This window comes from Lytechinus variegatus, chromosome 7 (genome assembly GCF_018143015.1).
Source record: "Lytechinus variegatus isolate NC3 chromosome 7, Lvar_3.0, whole genome shotgun sequence".
NCBI classification, from domain to species: Eukaryota; Metazoa; Echinodermata; class Echinoidea; order Temnopleuroida; family Toxopneustidae; genus Lytechinus; species Lytechinus variegatus.
In genome coordinates, this window is record NC_054746.1 from 44,150,219 (window position 1) to 44,169,159 (window position 18,941).

The window sequence follows — 18,941 nt, forward strand, 5'->3', positions numbered from 1 at the left end:
TGATCTAACACTATGTATATTTTTTCTTTATGGTAGCTATGGATCAAATTTTCATTTGAAAAATTGCACAAAATAATTAGCAGTTGAAATGGAAATATCACCATTTAGGAATAAATGAGAATTAGACTAAGTGAGTACTCAAAATGTGTAGTATAGGTCAAACGGCAGTACAGCCAAATCAATAGTAGACCATATAGACCAAATAGATTTAACCCTTGTGGTATTCTGCTATCTGATAAGTAGACCAACTGCAAATAGAATATAAACCATACAGAAAATAAGTTTGTAGGTATGAAGGAATGAATGTCTTAATTAAGTAATATTATTAGCTTGGCTTTACCTCATGATCATAATGATATATCTATAGACCCCAGTTATCGCCTCTGTCATTCGACTCAAATCTGCTTGAACACACATATTTTCATGATTTTAGTCCCATCCTACGTTTATATTCACTTTATTACTAACTCATTATAAATAAACTCATTTCTATATTTCAGATTCAACAATGAAATTGGAACCGAAACCTATTAGGAACAACTCCTTGATATATATATATATATATATATAGACGTAAATGTCTCAATCATTGATGCAAGACGTAGCTTCAAGTGTCTCTTTAATTGGGCTAGCTTTCGGCCAGAATTATAGGGCCTTCATCAGGCCTATAATGCATTGAAACAAAGTGGAACAAAACCATACAAATAAAATCGTAATAACAACAAAGTAAATAATGGGTAATCAAGGGTACAGAACAGAATGATTACACTAGGATAACTAAATAGCAAAAATAACAGAGGGGGTTGAGTACAGAACAGGATTACAATAAGATAACAAAAAATAACAACAGAGGGGGTAATGGCTTAAACGAGACGGTGGAATACAATAGAAATGATTGGGAGGACAAGGTATTTACCGGCATTGAGATTAACTGTGGATTCTGTTCATCTGAGGTAGTGGTAGATCTTGTGTAGGTAATACTGTGAATGTTTCAAGTAAAATGACAATTCGTTGAAGTATTATACTATATCTTGTGTTTGAGTACATTATCATATTTCGGGATTATATTGATCCGTTAATATAGTATACAATATATTCTTCCTTCTTTTATACAATATATTCCTCTTCCTTTATATATATATATATTAAATGTCACACTTCTTCAACATCTTTATTGTAATCAAAAGAAAGGGGAAAAATGCAAGAGAGGGGCAGAATTATCTAAAATATAACAGTACGAAACAAAAAAGCATGGAAAATTAGCCCCTATTAATAGAAGGAAATCGTTCGGTTTTTAATGTTTCACATGTTGGAATGCACGGTATGTTATTTCTATTTTTACATTTTATTTCATATTATCTGACATAAAATAACATGGAAGGCTTATTATTATGTGACGTCACTAAATAACGAAGAATTTTTGAAATCACAACTTTATTGTTCTGTGATGGAAATTCTCCAAAGTGATATTTGTCACTCTTCTGGGTTCCAAAATAAGGCGGACCGTGGAATCGTCTTTGATCACTTCTCTAAGACCGCTCAGTATAAATTAACAATAATTGATGAAAAAAATTATAGTTTCTGTATTCGAAAAGCTAATTTATTCATGATAACTGGGATTCAGTTTTCATTATTTGCTTATTTTATCAACACACTAATCTAGTTAATAAGAGCTGAAATGACTATACTGGCTGAATAAGGCTCAATTCTAATGAAAAATCTGATCTGAAATGTTTATATTTTTACGAGGCCGCCATCATTTTAAACCTTAACCGCTCACGATGGCGGTCTCCTGCATTCGTTTAAACTGATATTTTCTTTTAATTGATTATTATGAATATACAGTCTTCAAAAAATTATTCTTTCAGTATATTGAACTGTTATCCTTCCATTCGTAAATAATTTCTGAATGAAATCTAAATGCGATCTTTATCATGTCCAGAGTTCATTTAATTACAAATAAAACTTTGAATGATTTTGTAAACATGTATCCGTCGACTCCGCTGTTTTGTGGCAGCTTTCGTCTTTGAAAATATATCTTACATTTTCCTTTTCCTTTCTCTTTCTTTTTGCTCCATCGTAAAAATTTTGGGGTCCATTGCCCCCAGGGCCCCAATCTTACCCCCCCCCCCCATCTAGCGTTCAACGATTAAAGGGATAGAGCCTCGTTGATCAGGCGCTGCACAGCGGCTGCCGGGCCCACGATCAATTGGGCAAAGCAAAATTTCGGAGTATTTCATTTCATGTCTATTTCGAACAATAAATTATGGATTTTACTTCCCCATCATACAGATACGCATAATCTTATATTTTCAACAAACAATGAAGTTCAAAATATATTCAAGTGGTTTTGCTGTAACAAACTTTTAATAAATGCTAGTGAAACACAATGTGTTGTTTTTAGAACAAGGGGTAAAAGAATCCCTGATGATATTGATACATTATCAATAGGAGGTCATCATATCAATCGAAGCCAAGATGTAAGATTTCTGGGAGTTGTATTTGATGATCACTCATCATGGAAAAAGCACCTCAGTTATGTTTGTGCCCCGGGGGCCACTTCCATTCACGAGTGGATACCATGCGCGACCATGGGGTCTCGAAAAGCACCCTAAACACGTAATTTCCATATTCTGAAAATGCACCCCTTAACAAGTATTGGCGTGTGAAACCCTACCCTTAACAAGTTTTGGAAACAAAACGATACTCTTGGCAAATAGTCCCTGAAATGAACCCCTAAACAAGTACAGGAATGTTTTATTATTACGGGTCCTTCGGTCGTCGGCTTTACAGTAGTTTGGTTTAGTAGGATCCCACCTTCTACACCTCGCGCAAATCGGACTCTAAACACGAAGTGTTGGGGCAAAAAGGACATCCTTTATAAAACATTTTAATTTTGTTTCATCATCCCCGCAAATTCGACTCTAAACACGTAATTTTCCTAGCGAAATAGATACCCTTTTTTCATTATTTTTGTGTTTTTGACACCCTTATCACGTTACGTACGTAACGTGCCCTATCGTGAAAAAGACATCCTTTTTACGTGTTTTTTTGGTCGCGCATGCTATGGTATCCACTCGTCAATGTAAGTGGTCCCTCCGGGGTTTGTGCCAAGGTATCAAGGAGTGTTGGTGTCATTTATAAGTTACGTTTCTCTTTTCCTCAGCAAACTAACTCTTTAGAATGCTATTATTGCGCCATGCACACTTAATTTATCGTAATGTTGCATGGGGAAATACCTATACGAACCATTTAAACAAGCTATTTTCTTCAGAATTACGTTATCTGACTCATGACATACTAGAATTACAGAAGTACAAGTATACCTTCATTTCTGCAACTGAAGATTCTGCCTATTGATGATATAGTATCCTTGAATTGTTTGACATTTGTGTACAAGTCACAATCCTCTAAAAATTGTTCTGTTTTAAGATGCATTTGTTGTTAACTCAAAGGACCGTACGTTAAATACATGTCAGAGAAATCTTATCCATCAACCCCGGGGGGGGGGGCACTCGACCAAAAAAGTGGTGGGGGTGTGCCGCGGGCGAGACAAAAAACGGGGGCCTTGGAGCGGGCTTATTGTAAAAAGGAGGGTCCTCGGAACGGGCTTCGGAACGACAAATGTTTGTGAAAACGGGGGTCCTAGGAACGGATCGCCAGCGTGTGAGTGCGTATGCATCCCTATGGATCGGTCATGTGTGCATGATGCAGCAAGCGCGGCCTCCGCCGGGGGAGCTCTCCGGCCGCTTTTCATCAAAATTGCGGCTCGTTCAATGCGATCGGAGCGGCGTAACGAAAAATATGCGAAGCTTTGGAGCGGATTTCTCTCTTCATTTTTCTCGATAAGAAGAAAATGCTATGCCTTGGAGCGGCTTTCTTTGTTCTTTTTCTCAACAAGGCAAAAATGCTATGCCTTGGAACGGAATTTTGAGTGTGAAAATGGGGGTCCCCTCCGCGGCACATACCCACTATGCATTATATACTGAGTGCCCCCCCGGGCATCAACCACTCGCAAGAACAAACACTGCTTTGATTTTTTTTGGTGATAGTTTGTATCAAAGAATGAAATAAGTTACAAAAACACACCAGATCCAGTTCAAGACTGCCTATGTCGAAAATATTTATTTGAGAGATTACGAAATCTTGAAACATGAGGATGTGTGTGGATTCATGTATGTATTTTTCTTATTTACTTTCTTAATTATCATCGTAAATATTTTTCCATCAATATTCTTGTTGTAATGTTCTATATAACTTTCACAAGCTGTGCTTCTCTGGGGTCCCAATCCTATCATATGTCATCATTTTTTTTTTCAATTTATGTAACATGTTTCGTATTTGATTGGTTTAAATTAAAACTTGAACTTGTACGCCAATTGTCCTATTGGCACGAAATTTTTTTAATTTGGTACTTTCCTTCCTGAGAACTTTAACCCCCCCCCAAAAAAAAAAAACCAAACAAACAAACAAGTGCACACCTAGTAAGAATGCATATATCATTCCCATTTATTTGAAAAGAGCACTAGAGCCGTGACCGGGGATCGAACCCCTGACTTTCAAATGTCTATTTACATGCTTATAAATAATCAGAGAACTATTTTATTATTTTATTATGAAAATAAATACGGTAGGCTTTTAGCGTTGTAAACACAACACTTAAATACATTTTTCAACCCTAAATTTATATTTGTACCTACCTTTTGAAGTGTATTCTTACACCCTAAGTGGAAAAAGTGCAAAGATGCACTTTTATTTGCACCAATGAATGCTCGTGTGCTTCCTAAAAGGTGCAAATTTGAAACTTTTAAGGTTCATAATACTTGACATTCAAAAAGGTTCAAATTTGAACTCTTATGGTTCATTCTCTACAACCTATATAGGGTGATTAATATAGCTAATTGCACCCTTAAAGGTCCAAAAAAAGCAAAATTGCACTAATTAGCACCCTTTGAGCTGCTGCTATTGTACTAACCCTTGGCTTAAGGTTCAAATTTGAACCCCTATTTCTTACTGTGAAAAAAAACAAATGAAAGCTAATGAATAAGTAATTAAAGGACAAGTCCACCCCAGCAAAAAAGTTTATTTGAATAAAAAGAGAAATCCAACAAACATAACACTGAAAATTTCATGAAAATCGGATGTAACATAAGAAAGTTATGACATTTAAAGTTCCGCTTAATTTCACAAAACAGTTATTATTCACATCCTTGTCGGTATACAAATGAGGAGACTGATGACATCACTCACTCACTATTTCTTTTGTATTTTATTATATGAAACATGAAATATTTCATTTTTCTCCCTATTGAAACAACATTTAATTCCTCACTGAACATATAGAATTAGCATTGTATAATACTATATGGTTCAATCAAGTCGGTCTTTTTTGTCAAATCTGTAAAAAATGAAATATTGTATAATTCAAACAATAAAAAAATGTGAGTGAGGGCCATCATCGACTCTGTCTCATTTGCATGTCACTGAGTTGTGCATATCAATGTTTTGTGACAAATAAGCGAAACTTTACAATGTCATAACTTTCTTATATTTTACATCCGATTTTGATTAAATTTTCAGTGTTATACTCGTTTGATTTTTTTTCTATTTATTCAAATCAACATATTTCTGGGGGAGGACTTACCTTTAATTAAAAACATTACTATTCCCTCGTATCATCATGTTATGTGTTCAAGAAGAATTATATATTTCATGGAATGTGTCAATGTGAATAGATTAAAAAAATCAAATTAAAAGGAAGAAAAGAGAAAGGAGAAGTGGAAAAAAAATTAGGAAAAGTAGTTAGGGAAAGTGTGAGGAGATCATAAGTAACAACCGTTGAAAATGTTCAACATTTTAAAACCTACAAAACCGTATTATATGCAATAAAGAGAAGATTGACCTGACTGGAAGATATAGCGCAAGACTGTTAAGACACCCTTTTTTTACAAAAAAAGTGATCCATGTCAATGTTCGTTAACTTTGCCCTTGAAAGCATAACTGAACAAAAAATGTACGTTCTTTTTGCCCTTTTTTTGATTGAGATTTTAAATTAATTCAAACATCCACTTTATGTTCAAACTGAGAAACATACTTTTTGGGGGAAATGGAACATTTCTCTTAAGGTACTGCATAAGAAACAAATAAATTGAAATTATATGTCAACGAATGCAGGACTTCGAGAGAGGCACCAGCCGACGAAGGCCGCTTCTTGCTTGCTCATCTCAACTACGTTCGAGAGTACCCGACTACAGCGCATGCGCAGAGCTCCATGACGACATCAAAACAATTGATTGAGCATTGAGCAACAGGACGAGACGACCGTCGATGTGTTCGCACCATAAAACGTTTGATTTCAGGTTTAAAAACTCTTTCTTTCATACATCAGAGTTCATTTAAAGAATATATACCCCTTTGAGGATTTCTTGGAGACAAAATATCACGATGGATTCGGAAGGGCTTCATTTAAACATCAGTTATGTTGGATCCTGTGGCACTGTGCTGAGCGCAGAACAGAGCGCTGCACTGCAGACATCGCTCGTTATCCTCCAAAATAACTACAAATTTAGCCGTGTCTTCTTTTGGGGGAAAATCATGGGCATAAAGGGTGACTACTTTATTGCCCAAGGATGTGGAAACGACGAAATGGTCGACAGAAAAACCCTTTACAGGTAAAAACTACAAAATCTACTTTAACTTGTCATTAGTCCCATATGCTGTCATTTGTGTTAGCAAATGCACGGCCTCATCACACTCATTGAATGCACTCATTCAATGAACAAGGTTATAATATAACCTTGTTCTCGGTTATATCTCCATGTGTGACAAAATAAGGGTGGCATTGTTTGGCTTATTTTCTCTTTTTCTTTGGGGCAAATGCTTGATTTTTTACACTGACAGTTTCCATTAGACCTGTTATTTCATACTGCTTGGCTCTTATTTAAATTTAATTCTTTATATCATTTATTCTTAATTAAAAATAGAGATAAAAAAATGAAAATTTTCTTGCCATATTACTTTTCACCAATAGAGGGCGTACATAAAAATATGCCCAAAATTCAAGTTTTTGAGCACTCTGGTGAATACAAAAAATATTCCCACATTACTAATGATAAATAAATTGCAACTGTATGGAAATTAGTAATTTTGGTCACAAAAGTGATATTTTAATGATTTTTTAAAGTGTGTGCTCTATACAGCATTGGCATACCATAGTCCTACCTGTAGATTCTCTACAGGCCAGATGGTAGCAGTGAACAAGTGATTCTATGATGAACAAGGTTTATAGCCTTATCATATGGTCTATCGAAGTCATTTATTATATAGGCCTAACAAGCATAGTCAGTAGAGGCGCACGGCCAATATTGGAGACTGTCTCCAATGTGGGAGATTATCTCCAATATCAGAGACTTTTATAAAGAATTTGGGTATCCAATTTTAGAGACAGTCTCCAGTTTTGGAGACTAATTTCCTTTGTTTACATTTGCGGCAAAAGGATTACCTTGGCGGCAAATAAAAATGTGATAAGCAGATTCCTCATGAAAATTTACACCTTTTCACCGTCTACTTTAAAAATTCACCGTCTACTTTTGTTTTGATAAGGATTTTTGTTGTCATCCACACACAAAACAAATGGGCTTCTGACCTCAGCGAGACAAACTTTTGGGTGAAAAAATTGTGCTTTTGTTGGTGTTGTTTCTTTTGTCCTTTTGCAAAGCAAGTCTCCAATGTGGGAGATTGTCTCCCCTATTGGAGAGAGTCTCCCATATTGGCCGTGCGCCTCTACTGAACAAGGTTATATCATATATCATACATGTAGTAAAGTTAGAGTCACTCATTCTATGAACAAGGTTATATACCCAGTTGTGAGTCCGGACAGGTTGTGTTTCCGGACGATCAATTTTAGAATGTCAATTGGAAAAATTTACAAGCGAAGTTTCATCAGTTTTTAGTACAAAAATGTTAGGAAATATTATAAAGAATAAAATAGAAGATGATTGTGTAATCCAAAGACAAAAAAGAAGGCTTCAAAAATATAAACCCTCCATCCTATCATATTCTAACCCAGGGAACTCCTGCCCGCGTAGCGGGCGGGAGCCCAGGACCTTACGTGTTGACCATACCTGACTAGCGTGAAGTATGGTCAAAATAATTCTCTGAATAAATAGTTAAAACAGAAATCAAGCACTTACCACGATTATATGGATGAAGGTCTAACGAGTGGCAGTTTCCCGACATCTGGGCACAAACTGGAACCTCAAAAAAACGAAAAGTTCTCTCCTTCTACCCCAGTCTCGACCGGCCATTTTTGTTATGAATCGTAAGAAAATGGCCGATGGAGACTGGGGTAGGAGAGAACTTTTCGTTTTTTGAGGTTCCAGTCTGTGCCCAGATGTCAGGAAACTGCCACTTGTTAGACCTTCATCCATATAATCGTGGTAAGTGCATAATTTCTATTTTCACAATTCATTTGGAGAAATATTTAGACCATAAATCACGCTAGTCCCATGAGTATGGTCAAATACACGGTAAGCCCCTGGGTTAATCATATTCATAACCACCATCCAATGAACAAGGTTATGATATAACCTTGTTCTCAGTTATATCTCCATGTGTGGCAAAATAAGGGTGGCAATGTTTGGCTTATTTTCTCTTTTTCTTTGGGGCAAATGCTTGATTTCTTTACAATGGCAGTTTCCATTACACCTATTATTCATACAACTTGGCTCTTATTTGAATTTGATTCTTTAAATCATTTTTTCTTAATTAAAAATAGAGATAAAAAAATGAAAATTCTCTTGCCATATTACTTTCCACCAATAGAGGGCGTACACAAAAATATGTCCAAAATTCAAGTTTTTGAGCATTCTGGTGAATACAAAAATTATTCCCAAGTTACTCATGAAAAATAAATTGCAACTGTATGGAAATTAGAAATTTTGGTCACAAAAGTGATATTTCAATTGATTTTTTAAAGTGTGTGCTATATACAGCATTGGCATACCATAGTCCTACCTGTAGATTCTCCACAGGCAGGATGGTAGCAGTGAACAAGTGTTCATAACCTTGTTCATTGAATGAGTGACTCTAACTTTACTACACCGTACCTTTAGAAGGATAGCATACTAACCTTGTACTTGTAGTCGTAGCAAGGAAGCTCCTGGAGAGTAAAAATCATTCTACTACGGTCTATGTAGGCTTTCTGATTCTCTCAACATGTACCGATGAATTGGGCAACAAATAATGCTCCAAAACAATACTTGTTTCAGGGTTCGATTCCTAACTTATGTAAATGGGCTAAAAAAAGTAAGCTTTGGCACTAAAGTAGAGGAGCGTTTACTTACAGTCTGTTAATGTCGCCATCTTGCCGTCTTTGTTATAGCTTAGCTGCAAAGACATGTTATAGTCTATAGACACTCATTCAATGAACAAGGCAACCACTCCACACAAAAAATCAGAAAAATGAGAGGTTTCTTTCCAGAAGGGCTATTCCACGGTTACTCACGTTACATTTAGAGACACCTTGACTCATACTTGGAGCTGTAACTCCATTATTATTGATAGTAACGAAACATCTCCTTATCACAACAAAGTACACAGTCTGACTATCCTTTGTATAAAGTAGAGGAGCGTTTACTTACAGTCTGTTAATGTCGCCATCTTGCCGTCTTTGTTATAGCTTAGCTGCAAAGACATGTTATAGTCTATAGACACTCATTCAATGAACAAGGCAACCACTCCACACAAAAAATCAGAAAAATGAGAGGTTTCTTTCCAGAAGGGCTATTCCACGGTTACTCACGTTACATTTAGAGACACCTTGACTCATACTTGGAGCTGTAACTCCATTATTATTGATAGTAACGAAACATCTCCTTATCACAACAAAGTACACAGTCTGACTATCCTTTGTATAAAAACAAAACTTGGGAAATTTTCTTATGCTCCTGGCAAATCTTTGGAATGTGTCGGTTACATTACATGATTTCGACATGCATAAAATGAAAAGTCGACATAAGTGAAAAATCTCCTCATACAAGGCTTTTATGAAAGTTGATTATATCCATTTTAAAGAAGTATATTAGGGAGACAAACTTTGTACATAATTAAAAAAATAAAGAACGCACGGTTTTTACTTGGGGTGCAGATAATATGGTTACCCACGTTACGGTTATTCACATTACATTTTGTCCATGTATGCTTAACAACACAAATGTCATTAAAAATTCAATAATGTGTGTAAAATTCATTGTTAGGAACATCAAAAAGAGATTTTATACCAAAAATTGGAACAATTGGAGCTTTATTAGGGAGTAAGAGGGAAAAGTATGATTTCACTTTCTAATTATGCATAAATTAGCATAATCTCTTAATACCAATTTGCATGAAATTATTGTATAGTATTGTAGATTATGTCCAAGACAACCTGCATGCAAATTTTCGGCGTGATCGTGCGGCCAATGGCCGAGATCTCAAGGGGGGCCTGGGAGGCCCCAACCACCCCCCCCCCCCGGCCATATTAACTCCCAACATACCCCAGCCTAGATAGGGTTACAAGTAAGGGCATTCAATGTGTTCGAACACTTTTTAAAGTTTGGTTAATCGAAACCAAGTCTTACTCATGCACTCTCGCATTGTGAATACTTCTACTTATATTCAATTTTTTGTGTGATTGTATGACCACTGATATTTTGATGAACAAGAGTCACATCAGAGAGGTGTACCCTCATTTTGCTTTTAATTAATCAAAAATAACTTCACAACTCACCATGAGACTTAAAACTTTACATCCCACAGAAAATGTTACCTAACTGCATGATTTTTACTGGTTACTCACATTACATGATGGTTACGTTACAGTTTTTCTTCATCATTTTTATAAAAAATTGTACTTTTTAATGATTTTGATAGTCATCACTGTGTCAAAGATTGTTTGAAGGAAGAGAATTTAAAATCCCACCAATTAGCTGTGAAGAAATTTTCTCTCAGAAAAAAAGTCATTTTTTTCTGTTACTCACGTTACATCACCTGAGCAGGTTGCAATATTCATTTTTGAATACATGTAAGTACTACAAATTTACTTGAAAAGCTGTTGCGTATTTTAAGTAATTTGACTTTTCTAAACTATATAAACATATAAAGTGGTATGTTGTTGCAATAACAAAATGGTAATAAGGTATATTTCATTTTTCACTATTTCTCTTGTACAGTATTTTGGTACAGAATGGAAGACACAACTTTTGAACATTTTTTTATAAAGTATACATATGAAAATGAACTTTTTATTTCTTGTTCCTAAGACTATCATGCATGAAGGACTTAAAGTATTAAAAAATTCAAGAAAATATTGAATTTGAATTTTTAAGCTCATGTCCACCAACCTGTGGAATTGCCCAGAGCGGTCTCGTGAATAAACATTGCAAATACAATAGGCTTGACCCTGGTACAGGTTCGTAATGACGTAGCTTCGATGAGCGATGTTACAAAGTGCCGTATTGGTGAACGATTTATAGATTAGAAATTTTATTCAATGAATAATGAACTTAAATCTTGATCGTGAATTTATTAAATAATTATTTACCATCAAAATGAAAAAGAAATAGATACGGTATGTCAGAAAAAATGCACATGTAAAATATTGGGCAGATTATTCTACATTGAGCTGAGGTCTCAAACTCAAAACCTCTCTGACTATGACTATGTGAGCTGATCTACATTAACATGCTACCATCTCAATCTGATAACAATTATCACCCCAACTTTCAATAAAATTGTATGAATTTGAACAAATGTATTTAAAACTTTATTTTGATATCAAATATTCATAACTTTACACCACAAAATAAAAAGTAAGGACATTATTGTGTCACATATTCTAGAGTCACAGCAGTGAGAAGACTTCTGTCTAGGTTTTGTAGAGCGACTCAAAGTACACCTGTATACATGACATTTCATGTCAGATCTTGGAGTGAGAAATAATAGATTAAAGGATACATGCTTCGCAGAAAATCATTTTGTAAGGTTGGTGACCACTGTGAAGAAGACTCAAGATCATATGTTAATATTCCCATTTATTGTTTGTATTTTCCAACAGTCTTGACTGTGTTACATGGGGCCTTCTACCACAAGCTACTCAAGCAATTCGGGACCAGTGTTCAGTGGTAAAAGGCCGCTTCATTGGAGATCCATCACACGAGTATGAACACATAGAGATCCAGAAGTTAGGAGAAGGAGAAGATGCTACAGAGGAAGAAAATACGGTAAGAGAACACAAACCATACTAGTGTGCTATTTCATAAAGCTGTCCATAAAGTTTAATGAGTTTTAAGAATGACCAGAATATTACAAGCTGGATATAATACCCAAAGTAGAATCAAAATATGGTATACTATTATAATTGTTGTAAAGCAAACTGTACATGTACTGTTCTTGTATATAATTTTTTTTGGGGGGGGGAGGGAGCTGCCAATATATTTTTGATTACCCGTATTAGCAATGCATCTTGGTATAATTTTAAACAAATGTGAGTTTGGGTGATTTCAAAACTATATGTATTTTTTTTCTTGTAAAGATAATGATCAAGGAAGAAGATCGTCTTGCAGCAGTGATCGCAAAGATTGATGAGGAGGTAGCCATCGTTCCAAGAGGAGCCTACGCAAGGAACCCTAATAACCTTGTTTGTAAAAATCGAAGCTTTGAAGGTGGGTAGTATGTATTTAACTGAAATTTGTCTTTGAATAAAGAAAACAAGTTGATGATATCATAACTGAAGCTGGTGGAAAAGTAATCTTTTTTTAACACCTCTGAAATTTTGGATTATGATACACTCCCTATTGAGTTTATTTTGATAAAGTTTGTTTTACCAAGGTAGCTCAAATCTCATGCATTTATTTGTTTGAATGATGAAAACATGAATTTGAACAGTCAATCACCTGTCTACATGTAGTCTTTCTTGGTTTTAATGTTTCCCTTATTGCTCAACAGGGGATACATGTATGCATGGTGAAATCACTTTTACCATAGACTTTGTTTGAGATTTTCATTACAACATGTAGAATTTTAATTCGCAGGGAAAGTTCAAAAAAGGTTTGGACTTGAACTCATTAAAAAGTTGGAAGGTCAATGAAAGTTCAGTCTGAAAGCAAACTTATCACAGTGACCTTTATGTATTTGGGCATAATGTCAAATTATGACTGCAGCATGTCAGTAGTACCACACTTTGTATTTATATCAATGATATTTGTTCAACAAGGGTATTAAGAACAATAGAGAGCATGCTTACATAGTTTCCACCGTTTTTCTTGAGTATTGAGATTACCTGTATTTTGTTTTATTTTGTGTATAATTGTCAGGACTCTCTGTCACTGAGGCGGGGAAGCTTCACAACTACTTCCACTTCCGAGAGGCAGTCCGATTGAATGAGAAGACTCTATTAGAGAAAGCTGACCTTGATAAATCAATAGACTTTCTAGATGCTATCCATGAAGACATTCCAAGAGGTAAGTTGTTTTACTTTTCATTTTGCGGGAATAGACTTCAGTATGTTGTTCATCCTGACATTAAAATCGTATTGGTTAGATGTTATAGCTGGTGTTTAATTAAATTCATTACTTTATATACTCTTGAATATTCAATTAGGTTTCCACAAATATTGCACTTGTACAGAAATCAATGTTGTGCTTGTATTCGTACAACCACTTAATCCAATAATGATATAGAATATGGTGTGAGCATTAACAACATTTTATTTTTTTTTGTGTGTGTTATGTTAGCAAGCAACATTCTATATGTTAATTATTAAATGATTGATTTTGATAGAACTTTTGAATCAAGATCATTTGCCTGTTCTTTATTCTAATGCTCACAAGTATTGGTTATAAGTCATCAAAATATGTTGCCTACTGTGCTTAGATTAGATAGTTTTCGTATTTTATATGTTACTAGTACTAATAGTGATACAGGCCTAAAATATGTAATGTGCAGTGTAATCTGTGAGTCCATATCCATTCAGGTGATTAGTAGGGCAATCATTCAAAACCTTTGCTAATTCTTTGTGCCCTGTCTTTTGCTAGACTATTTGTTGTTTGGAAAGTGTGTCTGTTCTTTCTTTTTAATTCAGTATTATTCCAACATATTTTCTTTTCTCTTTGTTTTTCATGGTACATGTATGTGGTATTTGACCATAGTAACGTAAATTAGCCCCCCCCAAAAAAAAAAAAATCCCCCAAGATCAAACATGCTTAATAGGGCATATTTTCATGTTTGTTAAGAAGTTTCTTTTAATCCAATGATTTGGGAATTTATTTCACTCAACATGGTAGTTACATGTAAACTGCCAAGTGAGAAAGGAAATAGGGTGATAAATTACTGGCAGGTCACTTGAATTGAAAAGGAATACGATTCATAATGGAATCTGACATTGTGGTCTTTATATACGTGTTGGTACATGTAGTTGCAAAAGCTGCTTAAACTGCATAACACTTAAGTTTGTGGAATAGCTTATATTAGAAATGTTTTTCATTATTACCTTTCTAGGCGGTTCCTGGTCATTGGACTTTGCACGTGGGAGTGGACTGGTGATCATACGCAGTCTTCTTTGGCCTGGGTTGAGTTTCTATCATGTGCCAAGCTCAACAAAGTTTGGTTATATCTACAGTGGTACAGGAGAACAGAACAAAGATCTTCCTTTCATGCTTTGAGTCAGATTCTTGTCTTGAGTTGACTCTTTACAAATCAGTAAGGAAGCCCCAAAACCAAGCAACTTTTCTGCATGTTTTGAATTCAACCCTTTACCGCAGGAGAGCTCTTAATGATACATGTTAAGCAATTTTATTTCATGTACATGTATTTTACAGAGTTTTTATCTTAACAAATAACTTATATTCATGATGTCAGAGGGAGGATAGAAATGACTTTAGAAATTTGGAGTTGAAGAGTTATGGAGATCCATGAAAAATTACTTCCCTGATGCAGCTAACAAAGCATGTATATTTACCACATGTATACAAATTTATGCTGTGGTCATTCATTTCTAAACTTTTCATTGTACTTTGGAAAGGGTCAAAAGATTTTACTGTACCACACTTTATTTGTGTGTATTAAAACAGCATTTTGTTTGTCCAATTTCAAGTCAAAGAATAATTGTATTTTGGTTTATAGGGGAATTTCAGCCAAGGTGTTATGTCATCTAGAAAAAAAATTTGATTGGTCATGTTAAGGCCTTTTGTGTCAGATTTTTAACAAACTCTTTAATTGAAAATATGACATCTTGACAATTTTGTCTGTAATATATTACAGCCATTTCATCCTTCATTTATTATGTAAATATGTAAATAAACTTGATGAGAGGTACATTTTATTATCAGTGTGAGATGTTGGTCATTCTTCTCAGCATATTATTTATTGCCTGGATAATAAATAATATCCATGTCCCATGTGAAGCACATAGCAATGTTTTATGGTATGTGCTATACAATAACTGAGTATTATTATTATGATTGTTATTGTGTCTTCTACCATTTTCATCAAAATGTCATGTCAGCGTTCGTTTTGAAATTAAATATTTGATGTCTCTAAAAAATATATACGGTTGAGGCCAAGAATTTACACCCATGGAATTCAGAGAAATTTGTTCACTTGCCTTCAGAAATATAAATATTACCATGGCGAATTTGGTATCACATGAAAGAGCTTATTAGGTTCTTTCATATGATTGGGATGCCGTTGGGATTAAAGTATATTTCAGGTGGAATTATCTTTGAAGAAAAAAGTATTATTCATACCAAATATATTCTATTTTTTGTTATATTTTCACACTTTGTTTATTGAAATATGTAAATGTCAAATCTGATTTATACATTACATTTTCCATCATGACATGTCACCACTGATCAAAAAAGAGTAATCTGAAATGTTTGTGTTGAGAAGTAAATAGCACAAATATGAAATGTTTTTGTCAATTTTTTATTTTTAAATATTTCTAAAATATGAAGATTTTTTTGGGGAAAATGACACCTAAATATTTTTCAGCTTCTGATGACAAAGCAATATGATGAAGGGGCATGACATACTCATTTGTTTGACATCAAATTTGTCATAGCACTAATAATTTTTAAGATGGAGTCAATTTTATTATGTTTGGCAAGTGTTCACTTTTCTTTGAATTTCCTGGTGTACATGGATGTAAACTTCTGGCCTCAACTGTATGTATGTATTTATGCATGATTCACTTTGTTGAAAACACATTCATTCTTTAATTGATTTATTATACTAAAAGAATAAAGAATATCTCTCACAAAAGAAAAACAACCTTAATGGGGGGGGGGGGGGGGCAAAGGCACCTATGAAAAGAAACATTTTTTCAGTCTATATTTTCCACGATTACTGAGGAAATCATAAAGGTGTAGTGGCCATCCCCACTGTTATAGTGCTGCCCCTGGAACCAATTTTACAGCAATCATGAACAATTAAGAAATTGCAGTGTCTAACATTGATATTACATGACATGTGTGCCAGCCGCAAGCTTGAAATTTCAAGCAACAACTTTGAAGCTTTGTAACTGATTTTATTAAAATTTTCATAAATTTTCCTCGTTTTATTTTAATAACCAGTTTATCTTTAGAATGGACATTCCATGTACTTGCAAACCATTTCTGAATTATCTGTTTATTGCAGGATCATCAAGTTCATTTAAATTGTCAGAAACCTTGAATTTTTATTCATAAACAATGTTTTAAGTATTCCTCTAAAGGTATGTGAATGTTATCTCAATGTTACACATGAAAGGTGACACAGTAAAGGCACGTAATTGTTTTTTGAAAAGGTTGTCCAATTATTTATTTGTTTGTTAAGGATGTATTCCTTTCTTGTAATAAATTACTTTATCAAAATATTTAACTAATGATGTATTTTTTTATCTCATGTCCTTATCTTCTTCTGTTGTACATATGCATATAAAAAATTCCCCAAACCCTTGGCAGATCTATTCAAGTTAATCAAGGAAATGAAATCTATTTATATATCTGTCCAAAGAGATTTTGGTTAGTTTTCTTTCAAGCTACTTCTTAGTAGAATTCTTATTCTGGGATATTAACTGTCACACAAAATGGACTCGTACACTCTTAAAATGTTTGGCAACATACTGTCCACACAACAATTGGTAAAAAAAAAATATCCAACTCTGGGTAGCTTTCAACCAATACTGTGTAGTTTTCACCCCAAAACACTCATTATTGGTTTGATTAACTACCCAGAATTGGGTAAAGTTTTAACCAGTTGTGTGGACAAAGTGTTGGCCAACATTTTTAAGAGTGTATGCAAGTAATTAACTCAGTTTTGGTAGTTATCAAGTAATCAAGCTTTAAAGATATGCACAAAACGATAATTTTGTTTGCATTTACTAACGATGTTTTTCAAGCCAGCTTATACTAGCTCAAGCTTTTGCACAATCGGATTTTTTTACTTTACGGAATCATATTCTGGGAAGAACAATTAAAATGTTGCACGAATGAAATTAGTTATTAGAAATTTGAAAATATTGCATTTCAAGGCGAAACGGGGGGGGGGGGGGGTCACGGTGTTTCATCAAAGTTGTCAGCACTGACTAAATGGTCAGTGCTGACTATTTTAGTGAAATCCTTGGTTTTGATTGGCTAAGAGGCACTGGCCTTTGACTGTTGTTATGGTAACTGTCGGAGAAAGACAACTTGTCAGTGCTAACAACTTTCATGAAACGCCCCCTGATTACCTGCCAGATTGTCGGTTTACAATAAAGAAGTGTAAGCTTCCCACAAGTGGCAGTCAATAAAGCTGCCTTTCATTTTTTTTAGCTTGACTGCTAAACCAAACGAAAATGCTAGCTCGAGGCAACGGATGGTCAGTCAGGGACTGGCCTGTGCTTGCATCCCGGGGTGGGGTCACTTTCATTGACGAGTGGATACCATGCGTGACCAAAAAACACGTAAAAAGGATGTCTTTTTCAAGATAGGGCACGTTACGTACGTAACGTGATAAGGGTGTCAAAAACACGAACATAATTAAAAAAGGGTATCTATTTCGTTAGGAAAGCTACGTGTTTAGGGTCAAATTTGTGGGGATGATAAAACAAAATTAAAATGTTTCATAAATGATGTCCTTTTGGCCGTAACGCTTCATGTTTAGAGTCCGATTTGCGCTTGTAAAAGTAAAACCGACGACCGACGGACCCGTGACATATCGCTGTACTTGTTTAGGGGTTCATTTCAGGGAATACTTGCCAAGAGTATCGTTTTGTTTCCAATACTTGTTAAGTGTAGGGTTTCACACGCCAATACTTCTTAAGGGGTGTATTTTCAGAATATGGAAAATACGTGTTTAGGGTGCTTTTCGAGACACCATGGTCGCGCATATCCACTCGTCAATGGAAGTGCCCCCCCCCCCCCGGGCTTGCACGAGAGGAAATAATGGTCAGGGGACAAGCATAATGGTAATGAATGCGAAATTGATTCAGTTTGTTTTCTCTGCGCAAACATATGCTAGTCACACTAGTAGTTATAAGCTCTTTGTTAAAAGTAATTGCTTATTCTTAAATATACCAATTCAAGCAAAAGCTACCAAATTGCTAGAAAAAAGCCACTTTTCATGTATTCGGCTCATTGTCTAGAATTTCACAACTCAAGTTCAATTTATTCAAAAACCAGACATAGTATGGGTAAAAATCAATGATCAGATGGTACAAAAGAATACAAGTACAAAAGAACTGAATCTCCATTTACCTTCACCAAGCTTTTGGGAATCTTCATTTGATAGTTTGATCATGTACAATCAAGATCAAATATGTAAAATCCATTGAGGGGGCTGCTTTTTGAACTCTTTTATACAAAGTGTTTTTAAAAGGTTCAAGATAAATATAGCAATAAAGTAATAACATCAAGTATTCCTAATCTGACAGAGTCTGTTATAGC

At 34.8% G+C, this 18,941-nt stretch overlaps 1 protein-coding gene across 1 annotated transcript; it reads left to right on the forward strand.

Annotated features, from left to right (window-relative positions):
- Window positions 1–6,268: 6,268 nt before the first annotated feature.
- On the forward strand, window positions 6,269–16,891 carry LOC121419409 (radial spoke head protein 9 homolog). The gene is made up of 5 exons (XM_041613864.1): window positions 6,269–6,671; window positions 12,095–12,260; window positions 12,572–12,701; window positions 13,353–13,499; window positions 14,536–16,891. The coding sequence occupies exons 1-5, from the start codon at window positions 6,445–6,447 to the stop codon at window positions 14,697–14,699; spliced, it is 834 nt and encodes a 277-aa protein (XP_041469798.1). The 5' UTR covers window positions 6,269–6,444; the 3' UTR covers window positions 14,700–16,891.
- Window positions 16,892–18,941: the final 2,050 nt, after the last annotated feature.